Here is a 20,677-nt window from a genome sequence, read left to right on the forward strand (position 1 = left end):
CCTATAATAGCTTTTTTTTTTTTGCTGCTGCTGCTGCTGCTGCTGCTGCTGCTGCATCATACTGTTGACTAATGTTAAGACCCCTAGCTCCTTTTCACATGTACTACTGGCAAGCAGCTGTCCCTCATCTTGTATTGGTGCATCTGATTATTTCTGCCGAAGCGTAGAACCTCACATTTGCCCTATTGAAATTCATAGTGTTAGTTTGGGCCAATTCTTCAATCCGTTAAGGCCTTCCTCAATCCTGATTCTATCTTCTGCGTTATTAGCTATCCCTCCCCCCACAAGGCTCTATCCAGCCCCTGTCCCCCCCCCCCCCATGGAGCAGCAACAGTGCAATCCCACCAGGAACTGGGGCTAACCTTTGGACATCCTCGCAAACACACCGACTTCTCGTCTGGATATTTCTCCAGCCGCTGAGGGCCTTTGCTGGAAGATTTCCGGAAGACGAGCCAACAACGCCGGTAAATCTGGGAGGGAGGGAGAAGGAAGAAAGGAAGGCAAGTAAACACCAAGGGAAGGGGACCTGCTCATCCAAAGGATAAAATGCCCACCTACATGAACACAAGTGAATCAGCCCAACCCTCCCTGTGCTGTCCACTTGGTCAGGAAGCTCACTGGGTGACCTCGGGCCAATGACCGTCTCTCAGCCCTAAGCTAACCTACCTCACAGGGTTGTGGTGAGGATAAAATACGGATCAGCCTCTCCTCCATTTTACTTCCAAAGGATCGTTAGGGGCCCCTCCAGATTGGAGTTTTATTGTGGTTGTGTTCGGCAGCATATTATCAACACAATAATAGGGCATGTGGCACATTTCTTTTCCTCTGTAGATGTTCTGCAATACTTTCCCAGTGCCACTGGATTATTGCCACCCTGAGGGGCTACAGCAGAACAAAAGCAGGACAACCCCCAAACCGAGAACCTCTCTTGTCGAAACGATTATGGGATTCCAGCAGGAAAATACAGCTTATGCTCTGATTGGAAATGAAGCAGTATCTTTGCCCCAAAACATTTGCAAAGAGTATTGAAAGAGGGTTCACGTGTGACTGCCCTGATAGCATCATGAGTACAAATCATCATGAATGTGCAATAAAAAGGTGCCTTTCCCAATAAAGTGACTATTGTTGCAATTGCATCTAGTACTAGCTTACACCATAATGAGGAACTACGGTAGTCACAGACTGCAGAAGATACAGACGATACATTCTGACTGACCATCTCTCTTCTGCAGATTGTTCCTGTAAAGAACAGAACTGATTTATTGTTGAAGGCCTTGCGACAGCCTGGAGGCACCCAAAATCAGTGCTGGCATTTGTTAAGATTAAAACTAGTCCACTGATCAGTCAAATATTTCCAAACGCTGTCAAATATATGAAGTAACAATGCACAGAGAGTGAATTATACCAAATCTTCCACACACCCTGCCAAACACACACACACACACACACACACACACACACACACAAACACAGTGCACTGTACCATTCTCTAGTGGACTCTGAAATTTAATCTCTCCTGAAAATAATGTTCAGAATGGTTTAACAGTGTTCCTAGGAAACTGTAACTCTGAATTGTAACTCTGGGAGGGAAACAAAGGTATCCCAACAATTTTCAGCACCCTTAACAAATGACAGCTCCCAGAATCATTGTTGTTGTTGTTGTTTAGTCGTTTAGTCGTGTCCGACTCTTCGTGACCCCATGGACCATAACACGCCAGGCACTCCTGTCTTGCACTGCCTCCCGCAGTTTGGTCAAACTCATGTTTGTAGCTTCGAGAACACTGTCCAACCATCTTGTCCTCTGTCGTCCCCTTCTCCTAGTGCCCTCAATCTTTCCCAACATCAGGGTCTTTTCCAAGGATTCTTCTCTTCTCATGAGGTGGCCAAAGTATTGGAGCCTCAGCTTCACGATCTGTCCTTCCAGGGAGCACTCAGGGCTGATTTCCTTAAGAATGGATAGGTTTGATCTTCTAGCAGTCCATGGGACTCTCAAGAGTCTCCTCCAGCACCATAATTCAAAAGCATCAATTCTTCGGTGATCAGCCTTCTTTATGGTCCAGCTCTCACTTCCATACATCACTACTGGGAAAACCATAGCTTTAACTATACGGACCTTTGTCGGCAAGGTGATGTCTCTGCTTTTTAAGATGCTGTCTAGGTTTGTCATTGCTTTTCTCCCAAGAAGCAGGCGTCTTTTAATTTCGTGACTGCTGTCACCATCTGCAGTGATCAAGGAGCCCAAGAAAGTAAAATCTCTCACTGCCTCCATTTCTTCCCCTTCTATTTGCCAGGAGGTGATGGGACCAGTGGCCATGGTCTTGGTTTTTTTGATGTTGAGCTTCAGACCATATTTTGCGCTCTGCTCTTTCACCCTCATTAAAAGGTTCTTTAATTCCTCCTCGCTTTCTGCCATCAAGGTTGTGTCATCTGCATATCTGAGGTTGTTGATATTTCTTCCGGCAATCTTAATTCCTGCTTGGGATTCATCTAGTCCAGCCTTTCGCATGATGAATTCTGCATATAAGTTAAATAAGCAGGGAGACAATATACAACCTTGTCGTACTCCCAGAATCATTAGGAGACCCCTATTCCTTTCCACAGAGCTACAGTACTCAGAATGGTTAAGTACGTCTTCTTCCCAGGGAACTCTAGGAATTGTTGCTCTAGAAGAGGAATAAGGATCTCCTAAGAACTCTCAGCTGCTTAACCAACTACACTTCCCAGAATTCTTTTTTTTTGGGGGGGGGAAACCATGATGATTTAAAGTGGTATCATAGTGCTTTACCTAATTGGTGCACATGCAGCCTAAGCCTCTGATGCCTGCATTACTGTCCATCTGGACAAAGGGGAAGGAGAGATGTTTCAGAGGCAAGGTGGGTGAGGGAGGAAGAGGTGGTGCTCAGGCTGGGCGAGTGTGGAGATAAGGACGAAGGACAGCCAGCGTGGAAGAAGAGGGAAGACAACAAAGGCTCTGGAGGAAGTTGTGAGCCCAGGAGAAGCCTCATTCCCAACAGGAAGGGGCTCTGAAGGTTTGTCCTGGGGGACAGCAGACCCTGAGGCAGAACTCATAACAAAGGACAATCCCAGTGAACGATGGTTGGATACAAATCGCTAGTGGTTCAGGTCTCCAAGTCAGCAGATGGCAAATGCAGGCTAATTAGACTGGGGCCTAGGAGCCGGAGGAAGGAATAAAGGGAGCAGTCACCCCACACAGCAAGGAGCTGGACTCAGCAGAGAGAAGACTGAGAGACACAGCTCTGGAGAGCTTTCCTACCAAAACTGTGTGCGTCTGCAAAGATTCCTCTCAGAGATACACTGAGGTGGCTGCTCCAGACTTTGTGAAATTAGTCATAGCATTTATACTTCTTTTAAATACGGAGTCAGGGTCACCTTTGAAACATGCAATAAATGAATATTCGGTAAAATTGTAAAATTAAACATTACTAAAATTATGAAAACAAAGCAGAAGCAATGCCCAGCAGAGGCTGAAATCAGATAATATTTGCTTGCTGTCAAAATGCAAAAAGCCACAACAGAGTCAGGCAAGCAGCCCTATGAAAGCTTTTTCAAATTATGACCACCACCACCGTGAAAGACCAAAGTCACATCTGATCAGGACATAGAAAGTGGACTTTGCATGGAGGGAGACATACAATAAAGGCCAAGCCTATAGGACAGGCATCCCCAAACTGCGGCCCTCTAGATGTTTTGGCCTACAACTCCCATGATCCCTAGCTAACAGGACCAGTGGTCGGGGAAGATGGGAATTGTAGTCCAAAACATCTGGAGGGCCGAAGTTTGGGGATGCCTGCTATAGGATGTAAGCAACCTGGGGTGTTTCAGGGTGGTTTTTTGTTTTTGTTTTTAAATGGGAAAGCATTTTCTAAACAACAAGAACACATTGGTTATTAATTTGTTTCCCAGGCTCAATTTAATGTAGCTGGCCAGGACCAAGACTGGAATCATGTGATTCGATCAACTTGCTATAGCCAGAACCTCTGGCAGCCACACTTTGCCCCCAAATATGTTGCCACTTTCTTCAAAGGCAGCCCCCATGTAAAGTGCATGGCTTGGGACAGCAGCATTTACTAAAAATGCCCCTCTAAGGTCAGACTCCTGGTTAAGTGTGGATGTAGACATCACCAGATGTTCAGACCTCCCAGTGCTGTCTTTCCTCCCTCAATGTCTTCCTTGGACGATTCTAATTCAGCTTCCCCCAGCCTGGTGGCCTCCAGATGTTTTGGACCACAACTCCCATCAGTCGCAGCCACCACAGTCATGCTGTATTAGAACAACATCTGGAAGCATAGAGATTGGGAAAAACATGCCATGACATCACCGCTCCCTACAATGCTCTACTACTACTACTACTAGTAGTAGTAGTAGTAGTAATTATTATTTATTAATTAATGCCAAAATAGCTTCCAATAGTGGGAGGTGGCTTGAAATTATTGGATAGTGGGATTCAGTGGCCACCATCCCATTCTGCATTTATTATGTGCAATTTTGCCAAGCCAAGGTAAACCTACAGCCCTGGGAAGAGACTCTGGGGCAGCTCAAGAATCACTGTTTCTGGAACCAACACCACGAAGTCAAGCAAGTTAACCTGCATGGCCAGTGTCACGCTGAACAGCAAATGAGTAAATGGCTGCCCTCCAGGGGAAGGACGTCAGCCTGTACTAGCAACTCTGCCCTGCTTGCCAATCCACACCACGGAGAGAGCAGTGGTCAATTTCTAACAAGGGATGCTGGGGGCCCATCTCCCCAGTGAACCAACACTGGGTTCACTGGGGCTGTGGGGTTGGTTGCAGTTGTTCACGGTTAAGAGAAAGGCTCTCAAAGGTGTGTTGCCTGCTTTTTAAATTACTGTTCTGACTCTTCCTGGGCACTTTGCACCTCAGATATCATTCCACAGAGCAGTGATGTGGCCCAGAGCATGCAGCCAGGGAAGGAGAGTGGCTGGCCAATGATCCAGCGTGTTTGAGAGGCCTTACAAGCAGGTGAAGTCCCCCAAATTGGCCTCCTGCAGCATCATCCCCAACAGCTAATGGGAGCCAGGAATGCAACCAGAGCAAGAAGCCCTTTCCATATCTGCAGCGGCGTATCTGAACGCTGGGGAAATCGCTGCTGTGCCAACGAATCCCATTTTCTCTCTGCACCAGCACAGCAATGCTGCTGCTCTTCTGGGAGAGAGAGAGGGGAAGGGGCTGTCTCTAAATGAGCAAGTCCTTCCCAGCAGCTGGGGCGGGGGGGAGCAGAGAAGGAAAAACAGCTCCTGCCTAACAGCTCCCTTCCTGCCCTCCTGCCTCCCTTGGGACTCACCTACCTGTCACAACCCCAGTGTTAATTACAGCGCCGCCACTTAATTACCAGCAGAAGGAGCAGTGATGGGCTGCAGCAGTGGTGTGGGCACCTCAGAGGGCCTCACCAGCCCCCTTTCCCATTTCCATCTAGCGGGTCACCTGCCCTGGGTGGTTCCAGGGCCCTTTGCTGCACACCTGATCCTGCCCAGACTCGGCTCACCACACGATTTGCAGGGTGGGAAAGGCAGTCTGGCCTTGCCCACCTCCTTGCTCAGGGCTGGCCTCTTTCCTCCCACCTCCCATCTTTCTTCTCTTGTGTTATTAGCATGAATTTATACAGTGCACAGCCCCAGCTCTCCTGCAGTTTAAGAGGCAGGCTAATGGGGATCCGTCTCCTCCAGCAACTGCAGTGCCAGGCAAAAGGGGGTGGAGGGGGAGGAACAGGAATGAAGCTCTTACCTTGCTTTATACCAAGCAAATGCATTAGGCTCGGTGATCTCTACACTAAGAACATAAGAAGAGCCTGCTGGATCAGACCAGTGGCCCACAAAGTCCAGCATCCTGCTCTCATGGTGGCCAACCAGATGCCTATGGGAATCCTGCAAGCAGGACCTGAGCCCAAGAGCCCTCTCCCTGACTGCAGCTTCCAGCAGCTGGCATTCAGAAGCACTGCCGTCTCTGACTGTGGAGGCAGAGCATAGCCAATGTGGCTAGTAGCTATCGATAGCCCTCTCCTCCATGAATTCTTCCGATCCTTGAAGCCATCTAGGTTGGTGGCCATCCCTGCCTCCTGTGGGAAGCAGTTCCATCGTTTAACGATGTGTCTCGTGAAGAAGCATTTTCTCCCAGAAAAGTAACATTGCTACCTTTCTGTGGTACAGATGAGGGAGCCTCACAATGCTTGGACCGGCCCTCAGACTACTTGAGGCGATTAATTCCATACATTAATTATGCACCGCCTCACATTGGCTTGCCTGGATTCTTGAGGAAAATGCCACCGCCCCAACTACTCTCCGCTGTGGAGCTCTAGACATTTCGGCTGACCAGCTAGCCCAGCCCACAAGGGGCGTTGTTCCTCCTGCAAAACATTCCGGAGCGGGGGGACCATGGCGGATGTGAGCCAACGCCGTCTTCCGCGGGGAGGAGGCCTTGTGCAAAATGGCTGCGTTCTCTGGGCCCGCCTGGAAGAGCAATGCTCCTCTGCTGTTCTGGCAGATACCTAACGAGCCCCCTGGGAGCCCAGCGCCTGCTCGGCACGTAGCGTGGCTTCCTGAACGCACGTTCCACGCGGCCCACCTCTGGCGCTTTCAAAGGAGGGCCTGCTCTTCAAAGGAAGCGTCTCCACCTAAGGGAGGCAGGCCCAGGCAGGAGCTTCAAAGCCTACAGCACCTGTCGCCTGTGAGGCTTCGAGGGGCTACAGGCAAAGTCCCCACGCACACAAACGCACATGATGTGGACAGGGGCATACAGGAAGCTGAGCAGCTCTGGCTATTTCCTGGTCTTTCTCGCCTCAGAATGCAAGACTCTCACACTCAGCCTCCTGGGCAGGCCCGCAGTTTAATATTTGTTTATTTTGTATTCACTGCATTCCTGACCCACCTTTTTCTGCAAGGAACTCAAGGTGGCATACATGGTTCTCCCTGCTCCTCACTTAATCCCCACCACAATGTTGCAAGCAGGGCTTTTCTTCAGCCGGAACTCACTGGAAACTCAGTTCCGTCACCTCTCAGGTGGGCGCCATTTGCCCTTCTAAGAGAACAAGGGAGCTGTTCATGGTGCTACCGGTTCTTTTTCACCTGTTATCTAAATAAAGCTAATGTGGAGGGTGGTGGTCCTTATGCCTCCCAAAATCAGACTCTGCTCTCTCTTTTCCCTACCATTATAGAACCATCCTTATCCTGTGAACCGCCCTGAGATCTGCGGGCATAGGGCGGTATATAAATTCTAATAACAATAACAATAATATTATATGACGCCCACTACTTCTGGAGCATTTGTTCCAATTTGTTGGCAGGGACATCAGGCATCTTCCCCTGTCCATAATTATCTCCCCCTGCAGCTTATTTTTTTCTTTTCGTGTTTCCCCCTGCCCATTTTCTTCCTCTTCTTAAGTGGATTTGTTCCATCAGGAAGCTTTAATCCCCTTTAATTGTGCAAACCTAAATTCCCATTATGCAGCTGAATCCCTCCTGTAAAACAGCACATGCTTAGCTCCCTGTCTTGTTGAAACCAATGAGATTAAATAAAAAAAAATACTCAATTGGACTGCTATTCATAAATAAATACTGTTTTTGAAGGTTGCAGCAAGAGATAAAGTTTGGAAGACCAAGGGCTATTTTCTTGTCTGCTAGGTGGACAGATGATGATGATGTGGGGCTAGAGCCCCAGCTTAGGTTTCCTCCCCCTGAAAAAAAGAGCTGGATGCAAACAGCTGCCTCTGCCAAATGATGCCTTGCAAAAAGAAAACATTGATACATTCATTTGTGAAAGATCAGGGCCAGCCCTACCGTTGGTAAGAATAAGATGTGGTAACTTCAGACAGCCAATGCTAGGGGGTCAGGGGGGAAGAGCGACTGTTTACTGGCCATTTCTCCTGAGCCCCCTTGTTGGTCCCCTCTCCTGGAGGGTGCAGCTGCGTGAGCAATGTAGCCTGCCCTACTGTATCTCCTATGCCAGGGGTGGCAAACTCCCAAGAGACTGTGATCTACTCACAGAGTTAAAAACTGGCAGTGATCTACCCCCTTTTTGGAGGTTCAGGTCAAAATTGTTGAGCTTTTTTTTAGGAAGGAGGAAGGCCCATTTTTAGGGGTTCAGGTCAAAGTTGTAGGGCTTTTTCTTTGGGGTGCAGGGCAAAAATGTTGAGCTTTTTTTAGGGGAGTCAAAGTTGTTGAGCTTCTTTGGGGGGAGCCAGTGGTCTACCAGTGATCTACCACAGACGTCCAGTGATCTACCGGTAGATCTCGATCTACCTGTTGGACGTGCCTGTCCTATGCTATATCTGCTGTCCCCTGTACAGTGGAGGAGTCCGTCCCTTTGAGGGTGCCCATGTGTCCTACTATACAATCATTCCCTGGACATCAGACACATTGGTCACCAGGTCACAGTCTTCCACACTACACTGAGATGTACTGCATGACTATTTAAATTATAGACATTATTCCTAAATGTGTATCTATGTCACCTGACCTCTGGGTGGCTGTGTCGTGTCTGCTTGAGAGGAGGTAGAGGAAGAGTGGTGCTTGCCTCCCACTTCTACCTCCCAGGAAGCAGCAGCCACACAACCACCCAGAGGTCAAGCGAGGTCAAGCTGCCCCTCCACGCCATCCGCTATTAATCTGTGCATGCAAGTCAACATATGCAAATGTTATGTAAATCTGATTCCCATTATGCCCTCTTTTGCAGAGAATTGTTTCCTCTCTTTTTTGGCCAATGTACAAGTGAAATTATGTTTGTAAGTATGACCATCCACGTTCCTTCACTAGTGCTGAAATTAAATTTTAAAGTGCACAAGTCATTCTAGCTGCCATCAATAATAATTGTATAATCAAGTTTAGGTTAGCCCCCATCAAAAAAAGTGCCAATTGGGAGGTTGGAACAACATGACAGTTTAAGATTTTGTTTTAGTTCCCTAAAATCTATAGGCCAAAATTGTGCTTCAGCACCCCCCCCCCCAAAAAAAAGATGTGAATCACCAGGAGGGCCTAAGTAAGGAGGATGATTTTGGTCTGACTTTTAATATCTCTTTCTCAGGTAAGGAGGAATACGGTCAAGAATCTCCTCCTGTTTATGAACGAATGTGGCTAATACATTTAGAGATGGAATGTAAGCTGAATGCTGCGATAAATTTCCTTTGGCATGATACAGAGTATCTGATCTGGTTATTATTTATTACAGTATTACCATTTGTTTGCTTGCTTGCTTACTTGCTTGCTAATATGCTGCAACTAAACTTTTTGAAAACTAATAAAAATTAATTGAAATAAATAAGATTTAACAGCCTGTCCAGTGGGCTTCTGTATGTGGAAAGTGGGGCAGAGAGGCATCATGCCCTTTGTCTCAGGCAGAAAAATGCCCGGGGCCAGCTATGGCCTACACAGATATGGATTGCAATAACCAGAACGAAGAGCAGGCACGGTGAGGGCCTCCGTTCCTATCTTGCTGTCCATGCATGCCTGTTCCGTCCCCCCACCCCACCCCACTCCATCCATATGTACATGCACACATTTTCTTTTAATGAATCCCAGCCTTCTTTCCACAGCCATATTCGCTAACAAGAAGTTGCACGGAGGAATTGGGGAGGGGAGGGCGGAACACCAGATTTCAAACCCCCCAACGAAAGACATTGTGTAGATATTTGCACAACTGTCTCCATACAATCCCTCAAAGGCAGTAATGCAGTGTTTTTTTTGGGGGGGGTTGAATTTCCCTATGCAATTATTAGGATACATAGAATTGGATAGATTAACAAAGATAATATGGGGAGGAAGCTGGGAAAATTCGGCACAAGATTGGAGAAAATTTGGAGAATACCTTAAAAAGCAGTGCCCCATGATAACTTGGATTTGCTTTTAACACCTCGCATAGGGAGTAGTTTGATTAATAAAAGATACAATGCAAAAAGATATGAAGTTGTTAACCCGGGAAAAAGACAAGCGGAAGTCGGTGTATAGATGAAGGATGTATATATATGAATATATTGAGTATATAGAGAACTACGGATGGTGAAATTATTGCTGATAAATATGAGTACCACAAGAAGATATAGGAATTAATGATTGGGATTCTTTGCATCTAAACTTATATATTTGAGCATAGATTTGCTTTTATTTCTGATGCGATTTATGTTATGAAACGAATTTTTATGTTATGATTTAATTTATTTATTATTTGAACTGCAATTCATTATTACTATTATCATTACTATTATATATTATATATATATTATATATTATATATACTATTATATATTACTATTATCACATGGGAGTGCCTGATCACCTCATCTGTCTCCTGAGAAATCTCTATGTGGGACAAGAAGCTACAGTTAGAACTGGATATGGAACAACTGATTGGTTCAAAATTGGGAAAGGAGTACGACAAGGTTGTATATTGTCTCCCTGCTTATTTAACTTATATGCAGAATTCATCATGCGAAAGGCTGGACTAGATGAATCCCGAGCCGGAATTAAGATTGCTGGAAGAAATATCAACAACCTCAGATATGCAGATGACACAACCTTGATGGCAGAAAGTGAGGAGGAATTAAAGAACCTTTTAATGAGGGTGAAAGAGGAGAGCGCAAAATATGGTCTGAAGCTCAACATCAAAAAAACCAAGATCATGGCCACTGGTCCCATCACCTCCTGGCAAATAGAAGGGGAAGAAATGGAGGCAGTGAGAGATTTTACTTTCTTGGGCTCCTTGATCACTGCAGATGGTGACAGCAGTCACGAAATTAAAAGACGCCTGCTTCTTGGGAGAAAAGCAATGACAAACCTAGACAGCATCTTAAAAAGCAGAGACATCACTTTGCCGACAAAGGTCCGTATAGTTAAAGCTATGGTTTTCCCAGTAGTGATGTATGGAAGTGAGAGCTGGACCATAAAGAAGGCTGATCGTCGAAGAATTGATGCTTTTGAATTATGGTGCTGGAGGAGACTCTTGAGAGTCCCATGGACTGCTAGAAGATCAAACCTATCCATTCTTAAGGAAATCAGCCCTGAGTGCTCCCTGGAAGGACAGATCGTGAAGCTGAGGCTCCAATACTTTGGCCACCTCATGAGAAGAGAAGAATCCTTGGAAAAGACCCTGATGTTGGGAAAGATTGAGGGCACTAGGAGAAGGGGACGACAGAGGACAAGATGGTTGGACAGTGTTCTCGAAGCTACGAACATGAGTTTGACCAAACTGCGGGAGGCAGTGCAAGACAGGAGTGCCTGGCGTGCTATGGTCCATGGGGTCACGAAGAGTCGGACACGACTAAACGACTAAACAACAACAACATTATCATTTTTTCTTTTCTTTTATCTTTTCTTTTTATGTCTGTTTCTTTGTATCTTTTTGTGTGCTTGTGTATTTATTTTAATCTCAATAAAGAAAAAAAAAGAATTTCCCTATGCAAATTTGAGATTTTTTTATATGACAATCTGCATAGGAAATTTTTCAATCTGCACTGGAAAACTTTCCGAAGCCCTTGAGAGCAATCTAATTTAGCTTGCTTTGCTTTTCTTGTATTTAGAAACACAGCTAAAAGCTTTGAGACTGCAAAGTTTGCCTGTTACCATATTTCCAGCTGGTATCCATTCATTGTTACCAGCGAACTTATGAACTAATTAGCAGCCTCATAGCTGGCGTTGCTCAGGGATTCCCAGAACGCCCCCACCCCAAAAACCAGGGCAGTTTTGGAATTAGTGGATAAAATTGGGCTTTTAGAATGAGTGTGGTATGTTTTTAATATATTTTCCCCCACTTGTTTTTAATGTATGTATGTGGGGGTTGGGGCTGGGGGTGGTAAGTTCCTCTGAGTTGCCATGGCAAGAAAAAAGTGACAGCAGCAGCAACAACAAAAATAAATTCTCTGCTATGGCCAGCTTTCTACGAATGGCTTTCCTCTTGGAATCCAGAGTTCCTCACATCACATGAACGTTAAATGGAAGCTGCTGACCAGCTTTCTGGCCAAACCTGGCCAGTTTTAGCTCTCTATGTTAGAAACCCTGATCTGCAGTGACTCAGATGTGGATGTGTACTTGTATATGAAGGTATAGCTCAAGAGGTGCGCTTAAGTATTTGGCTCCAAGTCATAAGCCACCATTTCCCGTCTGGATTTGCACCTGAACAAGGATTCCACCCGCCAGGGCTCAGGCAGGTAAACCAAAAGGCTGTAATAAGAAATAAAGAATCATAGAAATCACGAGTTGGAAGAGACCACAAGGGCCATCCAGTCCAACCCCCTGCCAAGCAGGAAACACCACCAAAGCATTCTTGACATATGCCTGTCAAGCCTCTGCTTAAAGACCTCCAAAGAAGGAGACTCCACCACACTTCTTGGCAGCAAATTCCACTGCCGAAGAGCTCTTACTGTCAGGAAGTTCTTCCTAATGTTTAGGTGGAATCTTCTTTCTTGTAGTTTGAATCCATTGCTCCGTGTCCGCTTCTCTGGAGCAGCAGAAAACAACCTTTCTCCCTCCTCTATATGACATCCTTTTATATATTTGAACATGGCTATCATATCACCCCTTAACCTTCTCTTCTCCAGGCTAAACATACCCAGCTCCCCAAGCTCATAAGACATCGTTTCCAGGCCTTTGACCATTTTGGTTGCCCTCTTCTGGACACGTTCCAGCTTGTCAGTATCCTTCTTTAACTGAGGTGCCCAGAACTGGACACAGGACTCCAGGTGAGGTCTGACCAGAGCAGAATACAGTGGTACTATTACTTCAGATATTTCAGTGGATATTGAAGTGGATCTTAAGGGCTAGTGCAGCCTTCACCAACCTGGTGCCCACTAGCTATTTGAAACTACAATTGCCATCAGCCCCGGGCACACCAGGGTCAAATACTTGCTCATCCGTGAAGGTTGCCTTGGGCAAGTCAGGCCAACAGGTCTGCAGAGAAGAAGAAGAGGTCTGCAGAGAAGAAGAAAAGCCCTGAACTAATATGGCTGTGAGTTTCAGGCCTTGACATTTCCATGCATCGTTTCTGATGAACTTTTCAGTGATCAGCAAAGTGGAAGACTTCCAGACAATCTTTTTATCATGCAGTAAATGCATCATTCTTATTTAGTTCTGGCAGCCAATACTGTAGAAATGTTTTCCCGAAGAAAAACTTATTTTCTCTTTACTGTTACTGAGAAATGCAATGTTGGGAGTCATGCCTCCTAGTCAACGCTTGTAACATCCCAGGCGAATATTTAAGGAATTTATTAAATACTCATTTTAGTTTTAATATTTTTTTTCTGTGTGTTTCAGAGGCTCCACTCTCAGACAACAACAACAGATACTGTGGGATGTGTGAAGCTCCAGCAAGGTTATCCATTACACTAGAGTCTCCCCATCATGGTGATGGCCTGAAAGCAAAGATTTAAACCTCTCCATACAGCTAAGCGCAACTTCATAGCACTGAGAGGAGAGGTGGCGCATGCCTGCGTATGGGGTGTATTATTTATGAGTGTGTGCTGTGTGCCTGTGCACATGGCTTGCATGTGCAGCCAGTGCGCATGTTGCACAGAATAACTTTCTGACAGAATAAACTGACAGTGGAACAGGCTCTCTCAGAAGGTGGTGGACTCTCCTTTACTGGAGGTTTTTTAATAATAATAATAATAATAATAATAATAATAATAATAATAAAGAGGTTGCTGTCAGGGAATCTTTAGTTGTGACTCCTGCACTGCAGTGGACTGGACTAGATGACTCCTTGGGATCCTTCCAACTCCACGATTCAATGATTCTGTGTGTGCCAAGTGTGTCGGGAAGACTGCTACCAGTAAGGTGTGTGGCTACCATGCAATGCGTGCAAGCTAACTGCTGTGAGATTATGTGGATTATTTATGAACAGTGATTTTAATATCATTTTATTTCTTTGTTGGACATTATTCTCTCTCCTATTTAATTTTAACCTTATAAATTAGGTAACCGGTAGCTTTTCTGTACTGCTTTACACAATGTTGTTAGGTTGGTGCATGGGCCTGCTGTGGCTTGCAGAGACCGATGCGGGAGAGACATGTTTTGCTGCAGCTGTTGTATGGATTGATTATACATATGATTTACAGCTCTTTATTAATTCGTTGGAAAGCAGCATACCATCTTTCTCCAAAAATAAGACACCGTCTTATATTTATTTTTCCTAAAAAAAACACACATGGTGGCTTATTTTCAGGGGATGTCTTATTTTTTTTATTAAGTATGGTACAGTTTAACCTACAAGGTTAAACTGCCTATCACTATGGCTTATTTTCGGGGTCTGGCTTATTTTCGGGGAAACACGGTACAAATGATGATGGTGGGGTGAGACTGAGAAGAAGAGAGAGCCTGTTTGATATGTGCCTGCATACATGTGTGTTGCCTGCATGTGTGGAAAGTGGGTGCTGTACATATGAGAGAGAGGGAGTCTGGTAACATGTAGCTCTCAGAGGGTTGAACAGAGAGGGCCTCAATAATGATGATGATATTAATATTAATATTAATATTAATATCAATAATAAATTTATACCCCGCCCATCTGGCTGGGTTTCCCCAGCCACTCTGGGCAGATCGCAACAGAATTAATAATAATAAAAAAGCGATAAAACATCAGACATTAAAAGCTTCCCTAAACAGGGCTGCCTTCAGATGTCTTCTAAAACTCAGATAGTTGTTTATTTCCTTGACATCTGATGGGAGGGTGTTCCACAGGGAGGGCACCACTACCAATAAGGCCCTCTGCCTGGTTCCTTGTAACCTCACTTCTCACAGTGAGGGAACCATCAGAAGGCCCTTGGCACTGGACCTCAGTGTCTGGGCTGAACGATGGGGGTGGAGACGCTCCTTCAGGTACACTACGCTGAAGCCATTTAGGGCTTTCAAGGTCAGCACCAATACTTTGAATTGTGCTCGGAAACATACTGGGAGCCAATGTAGGTTTTTTAGAACCGGTGTTATGTGGTCTTGGCGGCCACTCCCAGTCACCTTCAAGACAAAGATGCAATACCCGATCATTATCCGAAATTCCCCCACTGACCCACTCATTTGTTCTAGGCTGTGAACTCTCCTACAGCCCCCACCTCCCTATTTAATAAGGAAAAAGAAGCTGCTACAGCGGTGAAAAGTAGAGGCAGAGAAACCTCCTCCCCTCTCTGTGCAGTCAACAAACTTCCACGTCCTCCGCCTGAAGCCAGAGCTCCAATTTAAATGTCCTCAAATTGGAGCAGAGCCCTCGGGGGCACGGAGGCTGCTGGAGCAGAGCGGGGCTTTCGGAGAAGTCATGCAAGAGTCAGGGAGGAGGGAGGGTGCTGCTTTGGCAACAGGGCCCTGGGCCATGCCACCGCTCTCAACGGGCTCCCCGGAGAGTAGCTGCGCAAACCGGAGCTGGGTTGTGATGGAAAGTGCTGTGCTCCGATGCCAAGTGAGCCTAACGTAGCCACTTCCAGCTGGTAGGCAAACAGAGTCCTGGCCAACTTGGCATCCTTCAAGCGAGGGCGGGGAGAGGAGGGATGACCAAAGCACAAGTACACTGGTCCGCAGATGCTCTTCCAGAGCAGGTGCTCTCCAGAAAGCCTCGCCAAAGCAGGAAAACAGATGGAGGCAAGAGGAGCCGTGTGGAACCAGACCAAAAGGTCCATCTAAGTCCAATGGTGGGACTGGTAGGGCCGAAGGGAGGGAGGCCAAAAGTAGGTGGTGCCGGAGGCAACTGATTCTAGTTTCGTCACCCTCTTCCTTCCTGCTGAGTTCTACAAGGTTTAACATGGAGACGGAGGAGGAGGAAGACGTTGGCGGGCACTGCCACCCCTCAAACTGGTTGTAAATAAGACAGCAAGCAGGTGGGAGCTGGCTGCGGTTGGTGGGGTGTTCTAATGGGCTAGTCTCTCCTAGAGTGGCCAGCCAGACACCTCCAGGAAGCCCCCCACAAGGCAACATCCTTCTCCTTTTGCTGGTCCATGGCAGGTGGTACTAGGGTTGCCAGACTCAATAGTGGACAGGACTTCTGTGCCTTTAATTACCCTGCTCTCTTTTGAGTCTGGGAACCTTAAAGAGAAACCAGTAGACCCTTTGTTTAATTTCCAAGCAAAGGGTCTGCTGGTTTCTCTTTAAGGTTTCCAGACTCAAAAGAGAGCAAGGCAATTAATGGCACAGAAGTCCTGTCCACTATTGAGTCTGGCGACCCTAGGTGGTACACAGGGGCTTCTGAACCTAGAGGTTGAATACAACCATCAGCAGACATCCCTCCCTCCACTAAGCTGGCTATTTTATTGTATTTCTTTCTTAAAACATTTCTGTCCTGCTCTTCTCATGGCAAAGCCACCACTCAGGGCAGCTTGCAACATCTGAGTTGCAGTTTCATTAAAACATATACACACACCACCACCACTGATATGAAACAAAGCAGCTAAGGAGGCAGTATAGGACCTGAACATAAAAACCTGATGTGCCACATGCTACAAAAATCTACCAGAATAAAAGTGTCCTCTGTGGCCAACAAAAAACTTGGGAGGGAGAGGAGGAGAACTAGACTTCAGGAGGCAAGGTGCTCCATATCTAGGAGCAGCCACTGAGAAGGTCCTTATAGGGCAGTGGTGGCAAACCTTTTAGAGACCGAGTGCCCAAACTGCAACCCAAAACCCACTTATTTATCGCAAAGAGCCAACACAGCAATTTAACCTGGATACTGAGGTTTTGGTTTAGAAAACACAACAACTCATACATTAACATCATTTGTCTTAAAAGAAAAACAAAATAACAGAGCTTTCAATGATACAATGAAGCAATCCCAAGCACTTTCACCGATTCAAAATTATTTGGCAGAGAATTCCACACTTTAAGGAGTTTTGATTTTCACAAGATCTCCGCGTCGACGGGAATTCCCTGCTTTTAAGTACCAGCCTGAGCAAGCAAGCGTTCTCGGTGTGGCCATCTGAGCACATGCAGAGAGGCGCCCCCCTTCCATCGTGCCGTCGTTCCCTGAAAAGGCCCTGGGGCTGGCCCACGTGCTAAGCACAGGGTGTCTGGCGTGGCCTTGGGCACGCCCCCGCCCGCTGCACTTGGCTGTGGTTGAGCTCGGTGAGGAAATACTTCAGCAAGTGGGAGGTGATCATGGCGCGGTGACGCTGGTGGGGTCTGGAGCCCCGGTGCCAGCCCCTGCTGGCTACCACGTGACGCGCTCTGCCTAGCACCTCCCATTGGCCCCGGCTGGAGGGGGTGTAAAGCCTCAACATAGCATCCCTCTCCGGCTGCGCTGTTTCCTGCACCGACCTGCCACGCACATGGCTCTCCAGCTGCCCAAGTGGAGCCGAGACTCAATGCGCCGCCCTCACCTTCTGCCGGCTCTGTGCTGGGGCAATGGCACACGTGCCCACAGAGAGGGCTCTAAGTGTCCCCTCTGGCACACATACCATAGTTTCGCCACCACTGTTATAGGGTCATCTGAGAACACAAGAAGAGCCCTGCTGGATTCGGCCAAAGGCTTATCTGGTCCACCATAATCACAGTGGCTAACCGGATGCTTATGGGAAGCTCACAAGCAGACTCTGGGGACCCACTTGCTATTCCCTGGCCAGTAGTCACAAATTTTTCTAAGCCCCTTTTAAAGCCAGTAAGAACACAGGAGGCAGCAATATAGAATAGCTCAGTCGGCAGAGCTTGAGACTCTTAAAACAGAGTCGTGGGTTTGAGCCCCAAGGAGGTTGCACTGTAAGAGGTTGGGCTAGATGACACTCGTGGTCCCTTCCAACTCCACAATTCTATGAATATATCTTAAATTTGGTAAGGGGTTGAGTGTGGAATCACACATGGTACTTGCTGGGCTTAAGCCGAGATGGGTATATACATGAAGGCTTTGTTGGCCCTCCTTGAGTCTGGTGCCCAGTTTGCATGACACCTTCCCGGCTCTCCTTGCACCTACATGGCAATAAATAATTCCTAAACACAGCTCTCTTCTGCAATGCATGAAAATGTTCCAAGTGTGGAGAGGGGCACAGCCCTCACACCCTCAGTCATAGACTTTTCCACGTGTTGCACAGGGAAGGTCTGCAGAGGACTTTTTACTCACTGTGGCTGAATGCAAGCGGACTCCGCCATGGGACTAGCAGCCCAGCTTTATCATGGATCTCTCATCTGATAGAGGGTTCTACTTGCATTCAAGAAAACTCAAGGGAAGCCCAAACAGACCTTCCCCACTCAATACAGGGGAGGATAGCATTCACAGATATCCAATGAAGCTGAATGCTGGAAGATTCAGGGCACATAAAAGAAAGTCCTTCACACAGCGCAGAGCTAAACCATGGAATTCACCCCCATGAGAGGCAGTGATGGCCACAAACTTAGATGGCTATCAAAGAGGATTGGGCAGATACATGTAGGAGAAGGCTATCGATGGCTATGAGCCACAATGGCTGCGTTCAACCTCCACTGTCAGAGGCGTTATGCCTGTGAATACCAGTCGCTGGGAATCACAGGAGGGCAGAGTGCCAGAGTCTGGCCTGCAGGCTTCCCACAAGCATCTGGTTGGCCAATGTGTGAAGAGGATGCTGGAAGAGATGGGTCTGATCCAGCAGGTTTGTCTTGTGTCCTTATGATGGAAGTGCTGACCTTTTTTAAGGCAAGGCTCTCCAAGGGTGCTACAAAAGAACAGGGCTCTCATGTTGCTTCTGCAACGATTAGCCTTAGGCAGAGTCTTCTATATGGAGCAGCAGCTCAGTCTCAAATCTATTCTTTCTGCCTTTACTGAAAGGTGCCTCTTTATTTTAAGGGACCCAGTCCTTTCCAAGAATCAGTTACTCCAATGGAACAGGGCAGACTCTAAAAACAAAGATTTGGTACATAAGACTCAGGATACACACCCATCCCGGTTCTTTTACCACAACAGTATGCAGAATAAAGGCAAATGAAGAAGAAGAGGAGGGTATCAATGAGACGACAACAGCATGTTTTAAAGCAAGGATGGAGAAGCAGGTCTTAGGGACTCCCAATTCCCATCAACCATGTTTTATTTATTTTTACATTTCTATCCCAACTTTCCTCTAAGGAGCTCAAGGTGGCATACACAGTTCTTCACCACCACCACCACCACAGTATCCTCACAACAGTCCTGTGAGGTAGGTTAGGCTAAGAGATCATGACCGGCCCGCAATCACAGCTGGTGAGCTTAATGGCTGAGTGAGAGTTTGAACCCCAGTCTCCTAGGTCATAGTCCAGCAGCACTAAGCCACACTGGCTCTCATGATGAGCATGGACAACGGTCAGCGATGCTGCAAGTTCTACAACATCGGAAGGTACATGCCCACCCCACTTGTTTTAAAAGCTTCGTGGAAGCAAAACATTTACACACACGTGTACATGCATGCATAACTGCACATCAAAGTTTCACAGGTTCAGTCCCAAGATGCTCCCTGGGAGAGGATGAGAGAGATTGTGATGCAATAGCTGGGACTGGCCAGGACACCCAGTGGAGGCCTAAACAGCAATCCTGTCATTAAACAGAAACACACCCATAAGTGGACCATTATCCTCCAAGGCTCACAGCAGGCAACAACTACTATTAACCCTCACAATAACCTTCAGTTGTAGGCTGCTGAAATGAGAGATGGAAAACTTGAAACAGAGAGGCTTGCCCAAGGCCACCAAACCCAGGTGCCTCCTGTCCGACAACTTTTGTCCTTTGGAAATCCACTCCCAGGCTTTCTGCATCCTTGCAGTCTTCTCCCCAGCCTTGGTCTCTACAGATGTTGTTGGGTACCAACTCCCATCATGCCAGCGGTCAGGGGTGAGAGGATGCGCACAACATCTGGGGACACAAGGCTGGAAAAAGGTGCTTCAAACGAATCCTTCTCGTAACCATATTTCAAAATCCAAGTAAAGAAATCCCTTCATGTTGCATACAGAGGATCAGTTCAATGCCCCTTCAGAAAATATTTATTCCGAGGAGGAAATGTGGATTTCTTTTATGTGCAACCCAGAAATCTCTAGCGTGGAGTTTAGTCACCCTGCCGATGGAAGACGGCTGGAAAAGAGAAAGGGGCGATCAATGCTTGTTCTGTGTTCAAGATGCCCCTGTTGCAAGCAGGGATACCTCAGAGGCCCAGGAATGACACACCCTAGAAGCCAAGACCCATAGATGCAACTGTGCCTGGAGCAAGTCTAGGTCTGCAGCTTGAGAGAAGGGGAGAGAAATCTTGCTGGGGGTGGCTGTGCTCAAAGGAAGTGCCAGACCCAGTGTCCGAGTTGGTCCTCCTCATATGGGCCAGAGGTGCTCATGGAGAAAGTATCCACAACATGACTCTGCAGCTAAGCAGTCCAGATGGAACGAAGGAAACCTCAGTGCCTCTTTCCAACCATTTCCCTCTCCCCACCCCCACCCCTGCTGAATCCTAGCCCTCCTCTTTCCAAAGGCAGGAACAAAATGGTTTAAAATGTGTGTGAAATTGTCAGCTAAAATCACACAGCTTTTTTTCCCTATATAAAAAACAAACAAACACAAAACCCCAAAAACAATCAAAGCAAAAAATAAATAATGAAGTCCTGCTGCTGATTGTGCTGATTTTGCCCAGCGACCAAAACCCAGCCGAGAGAAAAAGAATTCTAACTGCACTTGCATAAGCTGCTCAGCCACAGGCTCAGAGGCGTCTCTGGGGAAGGGAGTGCCACAGAAGCATCTGAAACAGGAGAACACAACCTGTCCACTGT

The 20,677-nt window shown here is 46.8% G+C and overlaps 1 protein-coding gene across 5 annotated transcripts in view; it reads right to left on the reverse strand.

Moving 5' to 3' along the window:
• The window catches only part of DOK4 (docking protein 4), a 61,681-nt gene that overhangs the window by 18,270 nt on the left and 22,734 nt on the right, over nt 1-20,677 (reverse strand). For all 5 annotated transcript variants that reach the window (XM_035117849.3, XM_035117850.3, XM_060275898.2 and 2 more), the window contains exon 3: nt 363-470. In XM_035117849.3, coding sequence (XP_034973740.1) covers nt 363-470 — 108 coding nt within the window. The remainder of the gene's footprint in view (nt 1-362; nt 471-20,677) is intronic.

The sequence above is a fragment of the Zootoca vivipara genome, chromosome 6 (genome assembly GCF_965207765.1).
Source record: "Zootoca vivipara chromosome 6, rZooViv2.hap1.1, whole genome shotgun sequence".
Classification (NCBI taxonomy): domain Eukaryota; kingdom Metazoa; phylum Chordata; class Lepidosauria; order Squamata; family Lacertidae; genus Zootoca; species Zootoca vivipara.